The 19,813-nt window shown below is 32.1% G+C and overlaps 1 protein-coding gene across 1 annotated transcript; it reads right to left on the bottom strand.

Annotated features, from left to right (window-relative positions):
• Positions 1-10,760: 10,760 nt before the first annotated feature.
• On the bottom strand, positions 10,761-11,087 carry LOC117181239 (piggyBac transposable element-derived protein 3-like). Its single transcript, XM_033373802.1, has one exon. It carries the CDS (start codon positions 11,085-11,087, stop codon positions 10,761-10,763), a length of 327 nt encoding a protein of 108 aa, XP_033229693.1.
• Positions 11,088-19,813: the final 8,726 nt, after the last annotated feature.

Raw genomic sequence — 19,813 nt, 5'->3', positions numbered from 1 at the left:
ATTCATTGAAATCTTTTTAAGCATCCTCAAATATTTGAAATCCTTTAAAATCTTTTGAAATCTCTTGAAAATTCCTTGAAAAGTTGAAAACACCCTTAAAAAAATATATAATTTTATAATCATATAATTACATACAAAAATCGTTTCACAAATAGTTAAACTTTAACTAGATTAATTTCTATTCAAACTTTAGTTACAGTTAAGTTTTTAATGTTTTTTAAATTTCTCTGTTTTCTAAATTTCAGTCCGAAATAATTTCATTTAGAGATTGTCTAATTGAAAAACATGCATTTAAATTTTGAACTCATTTAATTCATTTACGATTATTAATTTTTTGTAAATAAACTTCCAAGTTTACAATTCTAAATTTGAAGATTTCAACCCCATCGAGTTGGATATCATTCTTATTGAATAGTTGAAAATTTTTTTAAAATAAATATTTAAAGCTTTGTATTTTTACTGATTCAATTTTCAAAACTCTAATCTACAAACATTTTCAAGTTTCCAAGGAATTTTCAATTGATTACAGTAATTTAATATGAGATTTTAAAGGATTTGATGCATCTCAGGATATTTTACTAGAGTCCAAGGAATTTTCAATTGATTGCAATAATTTAGTATGAGATTTTAAAGGATTTAAAATATTCTAGGGCATTTTTAAAATTGCAAGAAATTTTCAAGAGCTTTGCAAAATTTCAAGAGATTTTGAAGGATTTTAAATATTTCAGGTTGTTTTAAAATATGTCAAGGAATTTCCAATTAATTTCAATCAATTAAAGGAATTTCCATCAATTAAAGAAATTCAAAGAATTTTAACTATTTTTTTCTATTTTTCTGGTTGAAAGTGGAACTGCTTTGTTAAATATTTAGTTTTTTTTTTGTTAATGATTTAACAATTTAGTTGAAAAAATTAGTTTTATAAAAATTTAACTATTTTGTAGAATTTTTGTTTTATTTTTGCTTAAAAATAAATTTATTTTAACTACAAAAAAAAATAATTTTTTTTGTCGAAAAATTAACTACGATTAAACATTAATTGTTGTATAGAAAATTAGACGTGGTGGAAAATAAAGTTCTTTTGTGTAAAGTTCATGTATTTTATTAAAAATGCCTTTTTTGATATACAATTCAGCCTTTTGGATAAAAATTAAACTTTTTGTTAAAAAATTTTAATATTTTGTTTAAAACAAATTTTTTGTAATTTTTGTCTTTTATTCAAATTTTTTTCTGCAGAAAACTAACTGTTTTTTGTTGAAAGTTTAACTATTTCTATTAAAAGTTAGTCAACTATTAATTAAAATTAATGTTATATTTTATAATTATAATATTAACATTAATAATATACATATAATAGTAATAAAACTCGTACTATATACACCTGAAAAACATAACATCAACGTCAACTCATGCATGAAATGAAGAAACATGTGAATCATTAAATTAGCCAATTTCTTTCAAATGGGGATCGAGATAAATAGAGGACCACCGAAGTTTTCGGAAGCTTTCAGATCGGCAATCATCGTACAGCAGAAAACCGAAGTCGAATCGTGCATTTTCGGCTTACACACGAACTCACAGTGGTAATCATGCATCTTCTATTTTGCGGTTCCCAAGCGGTAGATATGGTGGGGGTAAATTTCATCCACGATCTGGCAGCTCTGGAGCGTAGCCGACTTGTTTGTAGTGTCTGAGAGTAGATAAAAAAACCTTTACATCCGCAGACACCTGAGTACACGCATCACGTAACTGACCAGCCTTAGAAAGGGAAACGTCTGGTAATTGATTGATATTCAACTAGACTTGGCCATATTTCTTGATTGCGAAAATCGATGGCTGTACAAGACGTTTTTTGTACCAGTTTGTACAGGATTTGCGTATTTTCATTATTCAAATACAGGAAAGATAAATATCAGTGTTGATGAGCTGAAATTTCTGTTTTTATATATTTCTTCATAAGATTATTTTCAGTTGAGAAGAATTAACTCAAGTATTCTCTAGGATAATATCTAATAGCAAATATATCTAATCATTTTATACAAGTGTGAAAAACAAAGGAAGTAATGCGTTACCTGACCATTTGTTTCTGAAATGGCTGAATAGATTTTTTTGTTTGTACGAGTATGTTGCGGCATTTTTCCTTAAAGTGTTAATACATTTTTCGGTATATTATAGATTAGTGCAACAGTTCATGTATCTAATGAGGAACAGCATGGAAAAAATCTGGTCCAAATAATTGAGTGAACAATTTTTCAGTAAACAGTTTCAGTGATGTTTGTTGCACAGAAAAAACTAATATTTCATGATTAACATTCTAGTCAAGTCATCTGGTCGGAAAAATAGGGCGAAGATGGTCATTTCTGGGGCAGTAATTTTTTTCTCTCTAGTACTTCATTTGTGGCTGCATTATATGGGTTCAGGTTGTATGAACAGGATTTCGTCCAGGAACACGGAAATTATTTTTGGAAAAGGTGCAAAATATCACATTTCCTTGGATTGGTGCTTTCCTCTGCATTTGATAGGTAAAAATGTTCTAACAGAAATTAAAGAAGATTTAATTCTGCGTCAAACTAAAAAAAGAACGTTGATCTATCACCGAGAGTTTCGGAGTTACGGCTTTTTAAAAAACTTAAATTTTTTCAATTTTTTGTCAAAAATCACATGTTTTTTATTTTGTTTCTCTTCAGCTCGGATCCTGATGGCCAGATCTGAAAATGGTCAACACACGAATTAAAGTAGACGAAAATACCTGTAATTTAAAAAAAGAACATTATCCTAAATATGACAGATCGCGGGTGAGCACCTGCCAAAGGTGGCCCATTTCGACCTGAATTTACATGTAAATTCCCAGAGTTCAGTTTTTTGTGAATAGCTTGTTTCGCGGTTGTCACAGAAGAAAGTTTTCACAAACTGAGAACAATATAACATAATTCTGCGTAAGTTAAAAAAAACGTTTCTACTCCCATTAAGTCACGTGTAATGATCTTCTAAATATACATATTTTTTGTATTTTTACACTGAAAATCCGAAAGTCGTGTTGGTTCGGTGAAAAAAGATTTAAAAATAAGCATATTTGCATTCATTCTCTCGGAACTTTCTTCTGTCATAACCCCGAAACCAGCTATTCCGAACAAATTGAACTCTGGGAATTTACCTGTAAATTGAGGTCGAAATGGGTCATCTTTGGCAGTTTCTTACTCGCGATATATTATAGTTAGGATAATGTTTTGTTGTTGTTGAAATTACAGGTATTTCCGTCTACTTTAATTAATCTGTTGGACGTAACATCTTGCAGTTGTCCAATTTTCCAAAGACGTTAAATGTAACCCTTAGGCGTTTATGAGCTTCTTCTAACTCTTGTTTGTACTATTCTAAATGTTAAATATTTTAAACATGCAGAATAGGGTGGTTAAAAAAAACTTGTTTTAATTTTTCGGAGGCCGTATCGTGGTAATTTGTTTCTCAGGGTAAGAAAATATTCAGACAATATTATAGAAATATCTTATGAATAAAAGATATAGCCAGTACAAAGGAATATGAGGTCATAATTGTACCCCTAAACATTTTTGGTGAGAATTTCCAAAATTCATGGACGTTCCCCATACAATCGGAAAAATATACAATTGAGATGAAATACAAAATTGACAATCTAGGCACCCGAAAAAATAATTTAATAAACAAAATTTTGATATTACATTTTTTCGTCATCACTAAAATCTTAACATTCTCATCGGAGAAGGAGTTAGATTTGTATAAAGTTTGACCCCCCGGTTTTTGTTAAATGTCCACGTTTTAAGACCCCCTAAACCCCAAAAACAGGTTTTTACGAATGTGGCTACCCGTATTTATGTATGGATGGATGCATATAGGTATGAATGAATAGATGTAGGTATGTATTTCTGTCTGTCTGTGAGCTCTTTAACTTATGAAAAAGTTATTTTATTAGATTGCCCTTTGGTAGCCTCCTTAATTGTCAGAAACTGAAGGTCAAATTCGTTAGCCCGCCATCTTAGATAAAAATTCAAAGTTAGAGCCTTTTACAAATTTTTGACACCATTGTTTTTCAAGATAACGCTGCTTTTTGAAAGCACTTTGAGGTTATGATAACAATTTCTTGATTTTTTTTTGTGAAAAATCGAAAATTTTTATCGCACAAAAAATGTAAGGAAAAATAAAAAATTCAATTTTGCGGTCAAAATGTGCAAGTTACCTAAAAATTTGAATTGAAAAAATTATGCACTTGAAACAAATCTAAAAATTTATTATAAAGGACTTTTTAATAAGACACGTAGTTTTTGTTTTAATTTGTAAAAAACGAAAATAATAATAAAGAAATTAAATTTTTGGACAAGCGACACGAGCTATACAAAAAATTAATGGATAATAGTAGCTCTTCCAAAAAAGATCTACATATTTATCATCAGGATTTTTTGAATGGGACGTGTAGTTTTTGTTTTAATCGAAAAAATAACATTAACACATTTTTAAAATACATTTTTTTTAAAGGAAACAAGGTACAAAGTTAATTATATCAATTAATAGACAGAGAATGTTCACCCAAGCCTGTGTGGAAATAGCCCTGGTTAGCCCTGGCGGTGATTGGCAATAATAAAATTGCTAAACCTTGTTTTAAAACTTAATTATTTTTTCTGATTTCATTAAGAAATGGATACTTATACCCGCATGTATGTTCCACGCGTGGAAATATATTGGGTGAATATTTTTTTGATGCCACAAATTTTAAGGATGAGTTCAGACTTACAAACAATGCATTTTGTGACAAAAATTAGATTACACTTTTGTGAAATTCGAACTGTTTTTTTTTTAAGAAAAAAATTCTAAGTTCCATCTTCAAGAAAAATTGCAAATGTTCAGAGAAAAATTACATTTTATATCAATCTTAAACGTTGTAAAATAGTATAAAACACCTAAAAACCAAACTTTACACGAAAGTTAAAAAAATTTCATTATTAAGAAGTTTTCAACATTCAGGATTAAATTTCTGAGTTCCGTTGTTAAAAATTTTTAATTTTTATAAAAATTACCTTTCCTGTCATTGTAAAAACTTGTAAAATACACTGAAAAAAAGGATACTGGTAGCAAGTATGCTTCGGATAGCTGTCGGTAGATCCTCGCACTCCCTATCCGTATCTCCGCGCTCGCCAAATGTTAATGCTTTCGAGCAAGGCTCCATGTGTGTGGACGGCGCGTCAGGTGTATATGTCGGGATTATTTTGTTTCTCTCGGATTGAATTTGTTTAATAATTTCATTTAAAACAGGGACGAGTGCACGAAACACAAATTAATCGAGTGGGATCTTGAAAAGCACAAATGTGGGAGAAATAGGCTGGAATTTGTTGTTAAATCATAAGAATTATATTGACTGAAAGTCGCTCAAAATTATTTTAATTTGAAATTATTATTTTTAAATGCGAATCTTATGTACAAGTTATAATGCACATGTTTAATTATTTCTATAATAATTTTTATATAAATGTGATGAATTATATTATCCTTTCCAAATTTAATGAGAACTATTTATAGATCTATAACTTGAATTTTCAATAAATCAAGCGAGAACGATCGATATCGTTTAAAAATTTAAATATATTAGATCTCGTTAACTAAAGTGTACTGGGATATTTGCCATTCCTATCTATTTCATACGTAGCATCAGTATGCCGGATAGCCACCGTCCGCATCTAACGCTAGCTAACTAATAGATACTAGCCGCGCCTAAGATGGTACGGTTCAAAATACTACTAGGATGCGGAGCACAACAATCTGGCATGCGAAGTTTACAAGAATATGCTGACGGCAGCTATCCTTTTTTCAGTGTAGTCTACAACGGCAAAAAACAAAATATCACGCGAAAAAAATTGTAATCGATTTAAATTATTAATTTGAAAAGCATTTTATCGATATTCCTGTTAAAGTTCGTGTATTTTATATTTACGTAACGCCGCATGATAATAAATAATTAGAAAAAGAGAACTTAAAATTTGGTACTTTAACTTTTCTAAACTGTACCTTATGAGGATGGTCTTTTCAACAAGTTGCAACTTGTCGGTTTAGCACAAGGGTTAATACTACCGACTGTTATGTATTAGATTTAGGTATAGATATGTAGCTTCGAATCTCCGTAGCTTTAGAAATTTCATTCGTAATATAATCTTTAAAAATGTAATATATGTATTTACTCTAAACAGGACTATTAATATTTAAAGTCCAAATAATCGCAATCATTTAATATTTATTTTTTAAATACTTTTTTTGTCTCTCAACAACTACGTGAAAATAGTTAATTTTGCCTGTGTGATGGGCGTGTGGAATTTCATACATTCATATGCTCCAATTCTACAGTAAAAAAGAATAAAATTGATTCCTTAATTCAGTGACTGATGCTCTTCATACAATTGAAACTCGAGTCATTTAAATCCAGTAAAGCACGAATGGATCTTGTCCGGACTACGGTCGGACTTAAAATTGCTCGTGTACGTCAGGTTTTCAAGACATCCTAACCTAAAAGTGCAAAAACCGGGTTTATTAGCTTTTTTGAGGTTATGTACCTGTACAAAAGAAATGTCTACCACAAAACTAATATGGAATTTGAAAGCACTAATCTTCCCCTTTCAAACCTACTTGGATTTATTAGGATATCTTTATTTTTCATTAAACTATTGTAATTTGAAATTTTTTATTTTAGCGTTTTAACCCATTAACGCTGAGGTGTTCAGATTTATACAAGGCATTCTCTACTGCTGACGGTACGATATTTTTTCTTCAAAATATTATATCAGGGGTTTTCGAGGGTGCCCTTTCTATTGCCGGTGTCAGTTTTTTGTTATAATCCCTAGAAGATCCAATATGGTGGTCACAATTTAGAGCTTTAAAAAGAACAAAGGATCCCGCACAAAATACCAACGAAAAAGAGTACAGTCGTTTGTAACCAAACTTTGCACATTGATAAGACAATAAAAAATATGGAATCCGTGTCTTTTCATTTCTACGGAAGCCGTTTCCTAGGGGTAGAAACCACCCCTTATAAGCCACAAGCATGCTAACCCACCTGAGTCTGGGAACAATAAGTTTAGTCGCATATTTTTCTTGGAATAATGAAGTTCCATTCCACAAGTAGGTTAACCCACCTACCTGCTAATCCACCTAAACCCAGAAATTACCCCTACCAAATCATAAGCATGGTAACCCACCTAACCCTGGGAGCAGTGAATTAAGTCGTTTACATTTCGTGAAATAATTGAATTCCACACTACAAGTGGGCCAACCTTGAAATGAAATTTTTAAATTTAGCGTATCAACACATTAGCGCCGAGATGATATGCCATTGTCCCTTGAGAATGTTATCTGGGGGGTTTTTGGGGGTTCCTTTTCGATTGGCTCAGTTTTTTGTTTTCATTCCTAGAAGAGCGAATATGAAAAACAGTTATGGCTTTAAAAAAAAACTAATTTTACCATTATGATTCATTTAATATCTTAAATTTACTTAGGATTTTCCAGCTTACTAAGGCAAGACACAATATTTTTTAGCCAATAAAGGCTGGACTTGGGATTTTCTAGCTAAGCAAGAAAGTACTTAATATTTTCCAGCCTATTAAGGCAAGACTTTAGATTGCCCAGCAAATCATGGCAAGGATTTCCCAGCCAATAAAGGCAAGACTTTTTATCGTCCAGCCAGTCAAGACAAGACTTTGAATCGTCCAGCCAGGCAAGGCAAGATTTATGACTACCCACCTAGTTAAGGAAAGACTTGAGATTGTCGAGCTAAGCAAGGAAGTATTTAATATTTTCCAGCCAATTAAGGCAAGACTTTAGATTGCCCAGCCAATCAAGGAAAGACTTTAGATTGCCCAGACAATCAAGGAAAGACTTTAAATTGCCCAGCAAATAAAGGCAAGACGGTGTATCGCCCAGCCAGTCAAGGCAAGACTTTGAATCGTCCAGCCAGTCAAGGCATGACTTACGATTGTATGTCTAATGAAGGTGAAACTAATTGCTTTTTATCTTATAGAAACGTTCGCGCTTCATGTCATACGATCGTTAAAGAAACTTTCGTTTATGACTAGTAGGGTCATTATCATTTATTTGCAAAGACCCAGTCCGACTTCTTTTATTTTATCAATGTGTGAAGTTTGATTCCGAACGACTGCACGCTTCTTTGTTGGTATTTTGTGCGGGATCCTTTGTTCTTTTTTAAGGCCCTAAATTGTGGCCGCCATATTGGATCTTTTAGGGGTTACAACAAAAAACTGACAACGGCAATAGAAAAGGCATCCTCGAGAACCCCTGAGATAATATTTTGAAGAAAAAATATCGTACCGTCAGCAACAGAGAATGCGTTGTATAAGTCTCAACACCTCAGCGTTAATGGGTTGAAACGCTAAAATAAAAAATGTCAAATTAAAATATTTTGGTGAAAAATAAAGATATCCTAATAAATCCAAGGAGGTTTGAAAGGGGAAGATTAGTACTTTCAAATTCCATATTAGCTTTTGTGGTAGACATTTTTCTTGTTCGGTTACATAATCTCAAAAACAGCTAAAAACGCATTTTTTGCACTTTTAGGTTATGATATATTGAAAACCTGACGTACAGGAGCAATTTTGAGCTCGGATTCGGATTCAGCGCATTAAAATCCTTCGGAAATGTTAGGTCTGGTCTCTGGCTTTAAAATTTGTCGGCCTGTGTAATTTTTAGATCGGAAAGTATATTTTAACAAATTTAACTTTTTTGAAAAATGGCACAAGCTACAATAAGATTTTATTTAACGAAAAGTGTTTGCCTAAATTATATCCAAAAATTTCCTTCAAACCACTTTACACTAGGATGTGTATTTTTGGTTTAAATCGTAAAAAATACAATAGAAAGTAATAAAACATATTTTATAAAAACACAGCACAAGTTGCAATAAAATGTTTCATTACAATATTTTTATACAAATTATGTGAAATGATATACATTTGTCAGGATAGTTGAGAATACAAATTTGTGAAAAATAAGGTGCAAATATTAAATTAATCATGAAAAATAAAATGTGTACCTTTTTTGTAATATCTCAATGAGCCCTACCAGACCAAGTTACAGAAAAAAATAATATAATATACATACATGTATTATAATAGTGTTAAAAATAATTTAGAAAAGTTCACATTTTAGATAAAATCGAGTGGCAAGCACCAGATATGTGTGAGAATGTGTTCTCTATGTGATCTTTAACAGGACAGAATTCGTAATGACAAATTTCAGTTGTCGATGATATGATATTTTATTTCAAGCGGTCTTTGCACAAATGTGGGAGGAATAAAAAAAAAACCGAGGCGGCCGGTTTATATTATATTTAAACATACAATGATTCCTCAATGTGGATTGCGGTCTTTGAGCGACATCACCTAGAACATGGCTTAGGCATTAGGCCAACCTTACACCAGCTCCACTGCATGTTCCATTTTTACGAATGTGTAGAAAAGTTGTTTTTTTAAATTCTATTCTAATATTCCATTCAATTCCATTTTGGCAGAAATTAAAATTTCATTCTCTGTTTATTCTCCATGCTCGAAAATGTATAATGTGGAGCTTTTTAGCATAAGAAAATCGAATCTGACGTTTGTTTTGCGATACAATGAAGTTGTAATACATTTTCCTCACAGAAATTTGCTGCAATTAACAGTTTACTATGCGTATAAAATTTAAATTTTTCTCTTTGTCATTTTTTTCTCTTGAAAATGTGTACTTGGAAGTTTTTTTTCTCGAGAAAACTTAATCTGATGTATACTATGAGATAAAATCTACTTTTGACACTCGTTCCAAACAAAAATTTTCAAGAATCAATCTATTAATATAATTTTGAGATTTCAATTTCTTGTCTTTTCATTCAAAATTGATTTCTTTATTGTAAAATAGAATATTTTTCGAAACTTCTAGAACATTCTGTGAATTTATATGAACATACTATGAATTTCGGCAACATTCTATAGGCACATTATAGGCCCTCAATACTCATTATAACACTGTACCGAGTACAAAAAAATGGTTATGAGTGATTCTAGCAAATCTTCGTTTGAAAAGTGTGTCAAAAGTAAATTTTATCTCAAAATAAATATCAGATTCGGGTTTCGCGTGAAAAAGAATCTTTCAGTACACATTTTCAAGAGAAAAAGATAAAAAAGAGAAAAATTTGAATTTTACATGTATAGTGAACTGCGGATTTCAGAAACTTTTTGTAAGACACTATTGCAAATAAGCCTCAGAATAGGTTTTCTTGTGCAAACAAAAACTCCCAGTACATATTTTCGAGCATGGAGAATGCACAAGAAATGAAATGGAAATTTCTGGCAAAATTCAATTGTATGGAATATTCTGGGATTATTTGCATCAAAATTACAAAAAACTTTTCTACAGATTTTTAAAAATAGAACATGCAATGGAGCTAGTATAAGTTTGGCCTAATGCCTAAGCCATGGTCTAGGCGGTATCGTTCAAAGACCGCAACTCATACTGAATCATGGGAAACCAGCTTTGTAATTCTACAAAATATGGTTAATTGTAAATGTAGCAGTAGAATTGGGTCGAGGGGGGAGATAATTGCCGAGGGGCGTCATTTTATTAAAGGCGACCCTGTTCATCAATTTCTATTACGCATTTTTTCCCTGTTCATTCAAAAGACCCGGAATCAGTGCTATCTTTTAAAAAATATCTAGTAGTGTTCATATATAGTATTCAAGTTGGGATTTTCGCGAAACCAAAAATTAACACTTAGCGTGGAATAGATCAAAACAGTTAGCATGTAGATGCACGTGACACTTAGCACACATGTAGATAGTGTTGTTTTTGCATTGTCTACATCTTCTTCTTGCTTTATTTTCCTCCTCTATGATAACGTGACCAACATTATCAAATCGAATATCCATAGGCAATGCTACTTTTGATGGTCGTCCATAAATTCGTCTTGAAGGAAAGCTTACTTGGTAACCTGATCCCGTTCGTTCCTCGCCTTGAATATCATTTTCGATGGCTTGTTCATCCATTCTCATAAGAGTGACTACTATGTAAGACTTAAATTCCAACTGTGACATTTTAGATTTGTTTGCTAAATTGTATATTTTTTCCAGGAATTAACAATAATACTGTCAATCAAATTTAAGAAGAGAGGCCACCACCACTTTTTTCCTTTCATGTTAATTCTGTAGTTGCATATTCCATTGTCATGTAAATCAACACCTCCCATATGCTGATTATACTCCGCTATAACATTTGGCTGAGGAATTGACTCCTTTTTTTTTGTTTCCTGTCATACGTTCTAGCGCTTACAAGTAGTTCAATGGTGCAGTTATTTGTTGAAACTGTCACCACAGAATTATCGTTCCATCTAACCAACAAAATGTTTTTTTCATTGTCAAAAGAAAAATCATAAGTACCATGATTTTTTCTCTTGATACTTTTCACAGTTTCCATTGTGGTGTTACATGTACGATTTTCACGAATTGTCCCCGTAGGATAAAAAACATTTTCTTTCAGCAAACAGAATAACTTGGAAGAAGAGAAAAAATTGTAGAAAAACACGCAATGAAGCGATGGTTGCTGAACCACTGACAATAGTTCCAGTACCACGTTCTCTCCTAGTCCCAACTCGTTTTTATGAGTGGTTGCTTTTCTGCCATAAGGTATGAATTTGTATAAGTAACCATTAGAACTACATAGACACCACAGTTTAAAGCCGAACCTGATTGGTTTTCCCTTGATGTACATCTTACAACTATGTCGTCCAAAATATGGCACCATTTGCTCATCGATAGACAGATTATGAGAAAATACACCAAACTGCATGTTCTTTTCATTTACCAGATCAAACAGAGGTCTTAGTTTAGAAAATTTGTCGTTTTTATCAAGTTGGTTGTTATCTGGTAAATGTTCTCATCTTTCGACCAATATAGTTTTGTAGCTGGAAACGTATGGTACCCCGAAAAAATTAGTATGCCGAAAAATGGCTTAAGTGTACATTTGTCAATTTCAAATGAATGTCGATTATTATCGTGAACATATTTTTTTGTATAGCAGATAATATTTTCCCACACATCGTCACTGAAGTACAATGAAAACACTTTGACAGGAGTTTTATCGCCAATGCTATTTTCAATTTTTTCAACATTATTTTTTTCTTCATTTCGTGGTTATGTTCTAAATGTTGGGTTCTCTTTTTTCCATATCGGAAGACCTTTCTTTAAATTAGTTTTTATATTTTTTTTACATACCTTTGATTTTTTGGAACCTGGTGGTAAAGACAGACTATCTAATTCTTCAGAAGTATCAGGTAAACTTGCATGTATAGTATCTCATAGGTCCCCGCGCAATCTGGTAAATCTGCCCCGTTTTCACATATGTCATCAAGCTCTTCTTCGTCCCTAAGATCGTCTACAGGTGGTGGAATGCAGACGGCATCAATCGTATCAGCCTGCAGTAAATCTTCTTCCTTCTCCAATATAGCCAAGATCTCAGCAGTTGACAGAGGTCTTTCGTTTTTCCAAGACATTGCTTTTACAAACAAATTTTTGAGAAAAATCTTAACTGAGTAAATAAAACAATACATATTTTATATTTAAATTGTCTAATTTACTTACTTCAGTTCAAAATTTTTCAAAACTGCACTTTACTAATTCTTATTACCATTTACGACGAATAATCACACAGAACTGACCTACGGTGAGGTGTTGCAGGCACATTGACGCATTCTTACTGGGAATCCCAACGTTGCGTAGACGCAACAATAATAACCCAGGTCACGCATTCCAAAACTATAAATACTGTCTCAAATATCATGTTATATCTTATTTACTTAAGGCCAGTTCAATCTAAATTGACAATATGGAAAGTCCCATTATATTCTGCGTCAGAAAATAAAATCAATGCAAAAATAGTAGAGGAAATCCCAAACTTCGACCTAGTTTATAAATTTGTAAAAAATAAACAATTCGATTATGTCGACGTATTTCATAAAAAATAAAATCCCCGTACTGTTAAAAACAAATTGCAGGAAAAAATAATTCATTTTAATCAATAACATATTTTGAAAAAAATCATTTTTAAAATGTTTCGTTTACGCAACATTGGGGACTAATGGGTTAATCGGACACCAAATGAAAGTGCTGTTCTTTGTATCATCTACGATTTTTATTCTTACGATATTTCTCTAAAACTAAAATAAAAATGGCAAACTTTGAAAATATGATTTTTTACGTAATTTTGATGTTCTCAGCTTCAACAAAATGTTTTAAAGTTCTGAAAAAATTAGGGGAGTATTTTCACACCGAGATAAAGAAACTGTAGCGACACTATTTCAGTATAGTATGTATGTTTGTATCTCTCGAGGCCACACCGGTCCAGCTCTTTAGAATCTAAGTTAGTTATCCGGTAGAAGATCATGGTGTGCAGCACGACCCGTTGATTCAATACAATCCAATATACGAGTATGGCGAAAGGCATACGCCACGCCGCGCCGTGATCAGCCTCAAGTTTCAACGTCCACGCTGCTGGCTGCATACACAGAAAGAAATTGTTGTTCCTGGATAGAGACCATCAATGTAACGTATCTCTGTTACTCAGAGAGTGCCGTTGCTGTTTGCAAAGGACACGCTGTAACCCAAGTGTGCAATGCCTGTTACATATTATCGGATCATTTGGCAAGTCATTGCCTCGAAAGTGCCCACGCGCCGCTCACGTTTATTATTGTAGGAAGTGTGGTGTGCTAGGTGCCTAGATAAAACTGACGCAACGTAGTAGAACCCTTCGGAAAAAAACACATACGAGTACTTATGCCGTTAGAAAATTCAAGTAGTACAATATTTTCTCAAGTGAAAGTATATACGTAAATTTCCACGTGAAAAATATTTACGTGGAATTCCATAGTGAAACTATCTTTAGAGTTCTGGATTGAAACCTGTTAATATACTAAAAAAATTTGAATCCAAATAAATGCATTTCTCTAAATCTATTTATTTAAGACACGGAAATTATTTACCTTACTTTATTAAATATTTTTTAACGGTAACTAACCTGTGGATTGCATCAAAGAAATCATTTGTTTGGATGCAATTATTTGGATACAAAGAATTATTTCTTAGCTTGGTAATGCGAAATTATTAACTCCAGGAATTAGCTTGTTTAAAACAAATAACCTAATTATGATAAATCTGGTTTTGGCACTCAAAGAAATATTTATTATTTCAATGATTGTGAATTTTTATATTTAGAAATGTGGTATTTGGCTTAAATAATTCTGAGATGCGTGGTTCAAATATATACTTTCTTTGAATCCAACAAATATTTGGAAAACTTAAAGTAATATTAATTAAGTTAAAAAATTAATTATTTCGCATAAAGAATTTGTACAATTATTATTTCCATTCAACATTTGATTACTTGAATTATATCATTTATTCCCTTAATTATTAATTTATCTATTTAAGAGAAATATTTTTAAAAATAATTAAAGTGAAGTGATTCGTGCGAAAGGAATATTTTACTGGAGTAAAAAAAATTTAAATTAAGTACATATATAATTCGCCCGAATGAAATATTTTTTCAATTTGAATTTTTTTATACTAGCAACTCATGTACAGTTCTTCTTATTTGAAGAATATTTTGTAGAATTATAGGTTCGACAGTTCTCGTTTAAAAAATATTTCCTTGCATTCAGAAAATAAAATTGATCATTCGAAATACATACTAATCATAGACAAGGATATGTTTTTAAAACAAGTGCCCGTGCACAACTTTCCACATATTTCCTTATTTAAAGTTGGGTTCTAATATGCCCCCTATCACAATATCTCATCTAGAAAAAAGAGGGTTTTGAAGGTTTTTGTGTGCCGAAATGATGTTTTGATGAGTATTTAAACTCGTTATTCTCGAAAACTGGATTTAGGACCCTAATTAATATTTACTTCGGGGCCAGGCAGATATGTGACAGTAAAATTTAAAGAGGTTATGTCAAGTACTGCTGGCCAGTGCGTTACCAGAGCAGATCTGACCCAGTGCTAGTCACCAGTACATATAATCGGGTTTTCGCTCAGTACTGGCTAACGGCTGTCTCCACAATCGGCGCTTTACTATGCCGACAGTATAAGTATTCAGAAAATTAGTAAAATACGTTTAAAAATACGGTTCTTTTGTTCTAAAATGTCCAAAAGCTATAAATATAACACGAAAGTTAAAAAATGTCGTTAATAAAAAATTGTCAAAGTTCACAATCACATTTCTAAGTTCCCGCGGTAAAATTTTTTAATTGTCATGAATAATTTCCTTTACCTATCATTATATAAAGTCATAAAGTAGTCTAAAACGGGGAAAAAATGAAATATTACACGAAGACAAATTTCAATCAGTTTAAATGATTTATTAAAAATGATTTGATTAATATTTCTGTTAACAGTTCCTATATTTTACATATACATAAGGGCGTATAATAATGAATATTTATTTAATTAATTTTGCTAAATTTAATGTGCGTGTATTATGAGGTTATGTGTGCTACAATTCTCTCCCATAATCATTCTTGCGTGCTACCGACATCATCGATAGGACAGAAACCTGCATTAACAGAATGATAGATAGCTGAAAAACGATCCTAGCCCCAAAACAGTTCACGTGCATACAGAGTTTATTTAGAATGATCTTTTTTTTTATTATCCCTCGAAAAAAAGAGAGTTCAAGGACGTCTGTTATAATATTTTATAGCATCTCCGAATTCAGTTTAAAAAATTTAATTTTCGTAGTTAAAAAGCCCAGGCAACTGAATCCGATTTACCACACGACGATGTTTCACACGCCCTGACTAACTCATTATAGCCTGTTCTGCATTTTTTTGTGTTCACGCCTGAGTGCTCCCCTGAGATACAACCGCAGACCTCGCGCACTCTGCTCAACTCCTGCCACACCTAACTGTGACGCGGTGTCAATCATCGGGCGGGCTATAGAAGGGAGGGCTATTTAAGGGTTTCACTGTATATCTATTCACTCTAAACAGGACCAATACTATTTAAAGTCAAAATACTCGCATTGAATTCGTATTTATTTTATAAATAATTTTTAATTTAGGATAAAGTTGGTTATTTCAATTAATATTTCTTCTAATTGAAGAAATATTTCTTTAATATAAAAACGCTTTTATTTATATTAATTATCGCGTATTGCTTCTTAGCTCAAAAAACATACTTCTTATCAAGGAATATTTTTTTATGTTATATAAGTATTTTCTTTAATTTTTTGTACGTTTATTTCAAACAATAAATCACATCTTTCAAACAAAAAATACTGTTTATTACGCCAAGTAGTCCTTATTTCGGCGTCATTCACATAATACGTGATACATTTTTTAGGAACTTCTGACCCCCCCCCCCTCCTGCGTAATACTTTTTCCATTGTCTTAACATGGAGAATGATACTTCAGCACCCCCCCCCCACCTAAATGTATCACATATTTTATAAATGACCCCTTGCGTGTAATAATTACCTTTTAGAATTTAGGTTATGTTTCTTTACATTCTTAAAGCAAACACTTCATATCAGAGAGACATTTCTTACAGTTGACAACATATTTTTTTGTTACAACAAATATTGCACAGTGTTAAGTAGCTATTTATTTGCTTTCATCATTGCGTTCCTTAGACGTAAAGAAAATATTTCTTTGCACGAAAGTAATATTTCTTCGGCCATATTCTGCTCTTGCATTTCTTTGAATCACAGAAATATTCTTTGAATCAGATACTTTCTTTTCTGTGTAGTATACCAGACAGTAAAATATTAAAATAACAATTTTTTTATCGATCACTTACGATTATGATTGATGTGATTATTCATGTACCAATTCCACATAAATATTCTCACTTCCACATTAAACAAATATTATTTTGTAATTCAAACAAAAAAATACTGAAAAATACTTTGAAAGAAAGGCAGTAAAGCTAAAATATATTTCAATAAAGTGATATTTGTTTTTGAAGCAGCCAACTGTGACCTCGATTGAAAAAATACGGAGAAATGAAATAAGTTTTAATCCAAACTTAGACATTAGCAAAAGTTTAAAAAGTAGTTCTAAAATGATTTCATTTTTTATTTCAAATAGGATCTTTTTATTCATTAAAAATTAATACTGTTTCATTAGCGCTATATTTTGAGTTACAATATTTTTAATTGCAATTAATATGATAATTGCTTTTATTTTCTTGCAACATTACTACTTCAATAAACCCACTTAGGTTGGCCAAAAAAAAAATTGTTTCACCGTATTCTTTTTTAACATCCAGCTATGAAATAAAATTATTTTCCGATTACAGACTAATTACGTCAATAGGGAAAACTTTTTAAGTATGTGATATTTTTTTCAAATTCATAAATATATTATAATATTTCTCTTATAGTATATAATGTTACGAAACTTTAAAATATTAAATTTTAAATTGAAAATATAGGAATCATGTGTAAAATTATCTGCTGATTTCATATTTGAACAAGAAATTTCAAGTATGTATCACTATAACATAAATAATCAGTGAAATGTGCAAGTGAAAAATACTTAGTTTGCTTTTCATTTAGTTGATAGACAGGCAGATTATAACAGCCCCTTGAATTTTAAGAAATGGTTTTCAAGGGACGACATATTCTCAAATATTGAGAAATAAACTTAACTGAATTTCTCACGCTTCGTTTGTTTACTTCTCAATTTAGCGATATAATATATGTTTTCACCATTTATTCATGTAATTCATTGTTAGTAGTACTTATAATGAATTTTACTGCAAACCATTGCTTTAAAAACTAGATTAGACTAACTAGATCAAAACAAGAAAACTTGATTTAATCATCTTCAATATTTTGAATTAATTACCATATTTGTCTATAATTACAATATAATGACATCATATAATACTGTATTTTCTGCTGCAGAACTCACACTGTGTAAAATATCAATATGGTTTATACATGAAACTACTGTAGTGTAGCCCCGAAATTATTTTTTAAAGTTTATGGGCTCAAGATTTATATATCGCAGATCCTAAAACAGGAATCCACGCCAAAGCTGAGCAACTGACGGTGCGTTATACTACGAATATTAGAGGCGAGAAAAAATTTATTTTTACCACTTTTAATTAATTTGGATAATGCTCTAGGATGTAACGTGTTTAAAAACAATATTAATCAAGATTCACATTTAGGACTAATTCTCGCCCTACCCGCGCACTGCCATGCCACCCCAAGCACTGACTTCGTGGTATAAGCACAATAGCAAGGAGCTTGGTTCTATATACAGATTCCAAGTGTTGTTTTTGTTGTTTTGATCAAAAATGAAAAACTTAAATACCGTTTTATGTGCGTATAATTTACTAAACTTAAAGAAACAATTATAAACATTTAAAACTTCATTTTTATATACTATTTGCGTAAGAAATATATTCTTTTCCTGAAAATGCAAATTAAATTTGTTTTCGAAATAATGCTAAGAGTAATAATTTATTTAATGCGATGTTTAAAACCACCTCCGACGATGTTATAGGTACACAATTACGACTATGGTCTAGTTTGTAACTGGTCCCTTATCGCTGCCTTTCTTGAACAGCGGCCACGAGCGTTAGAGGTGACAATAGTCACTTCTGGATGCTTTCCCAGATCTATGATCTGCCACTCCACAGGTTTTTAGTCGCTTGCTGCCTCATGGTCGAGAAAATTTCTTTTACTGTGACAGGTGCTTAATTAAACCGCCTTCGGAGCTGCTGCAAATACTCTACTGATTTCTGAATGTTCAAGATGTTCAGTGCATCTTGCGTGCACATTGACTGTAGCTGAAATCACAATAGAATGAATAAATGTATGCTTCACATTCCTCCATATGGTCATTACTTTATGCCTTACCTTGTTATGCTTATGGACCTTAATTGTATAAATTGAATGCAAATTTCGGTTAAGTGGATAAGCAATGTCGTTGATGTAGACTCTTCCACCTTTGTCTTCTCGCATCACGATTTCAGGTCGATTAGCTTGCATGTAATGATCCGTTTGGATAGTAATATTTTAATATAAGGTGTAATATTCGTTTCCTAAAACGGGCATTGGAATGTAGCGATAAAAAGGCATCTATTCTTTTAAGAATCCTAGGTTTAGGACAAGTTGTTTATATATAATGCCCGCTAAATCATTATGTCTGTGCGTATATTTTCTCTGAGCCATAACACGGCCGCCATCAATAATGGGTTTAATGGATTCTTCGGTATCTCTACATAATCGGCACCGGTCAACCATGCCTTGACGTAACACGTGCTTGCGATCATTCCTGGTGCTGACAACCTTTTCCTGTATAACAATGACGAACTCTTCCGTTTCTGGATACAGAACACCCTTTCTCAGCCAAATATTGGATGCCTCACCATCCACTTCATGTTGATCTAACTTTTTCGGGTGCTCCCCGTAGATAGCATTCGGTCTCCATTGTATTTCAAATTCCTCTACGGGCTTTCCCTGCTATTTAAGACCTCCACTGAGGAAAAATTCAAGGGCGTGTAGTTAAGGTCCGCTTTACAGATGGTGTTGTAAAGCGCATCATCTCGTATGCTATTACAAGAGTTTCACAACTCTATAACTTGTGACTTACACAGTTCTTCGACATCTACAACTTTCCTACCGTCTATGTGTCACGGTAGATTGTGATAGCCGAGTTGAGAGAACTCTTCATAATCAATTTGAGGTTCGAAGTGAAGGCACTTCTGAGGCTTGTCTTAACTATCTTAGGCTGAACGCCCTTTAATTTAAAAAC

The sequence above is a fragment of the Belonocnema kinseyi genome, chromosome 10 (assembly GCF_010883055.1).
Source record: "Belonocnema kinseyi isolate 2016_QV_RU_SX_M_011 chromosome 10, B_treatae_v1, whole genome shotgun sequence".
Classification (NCBI taxonomy): Eukaryota; Metazoa; Arthropoda; class Insecta; order Hymenoptera; family Cynipidae; genus Belonocnema; species Belonocnema kinseyi.
Note: the sequence above shows the minus strand (reverse complement) of the source record. Positions and strands in the feature narration are given on the sequence as shown.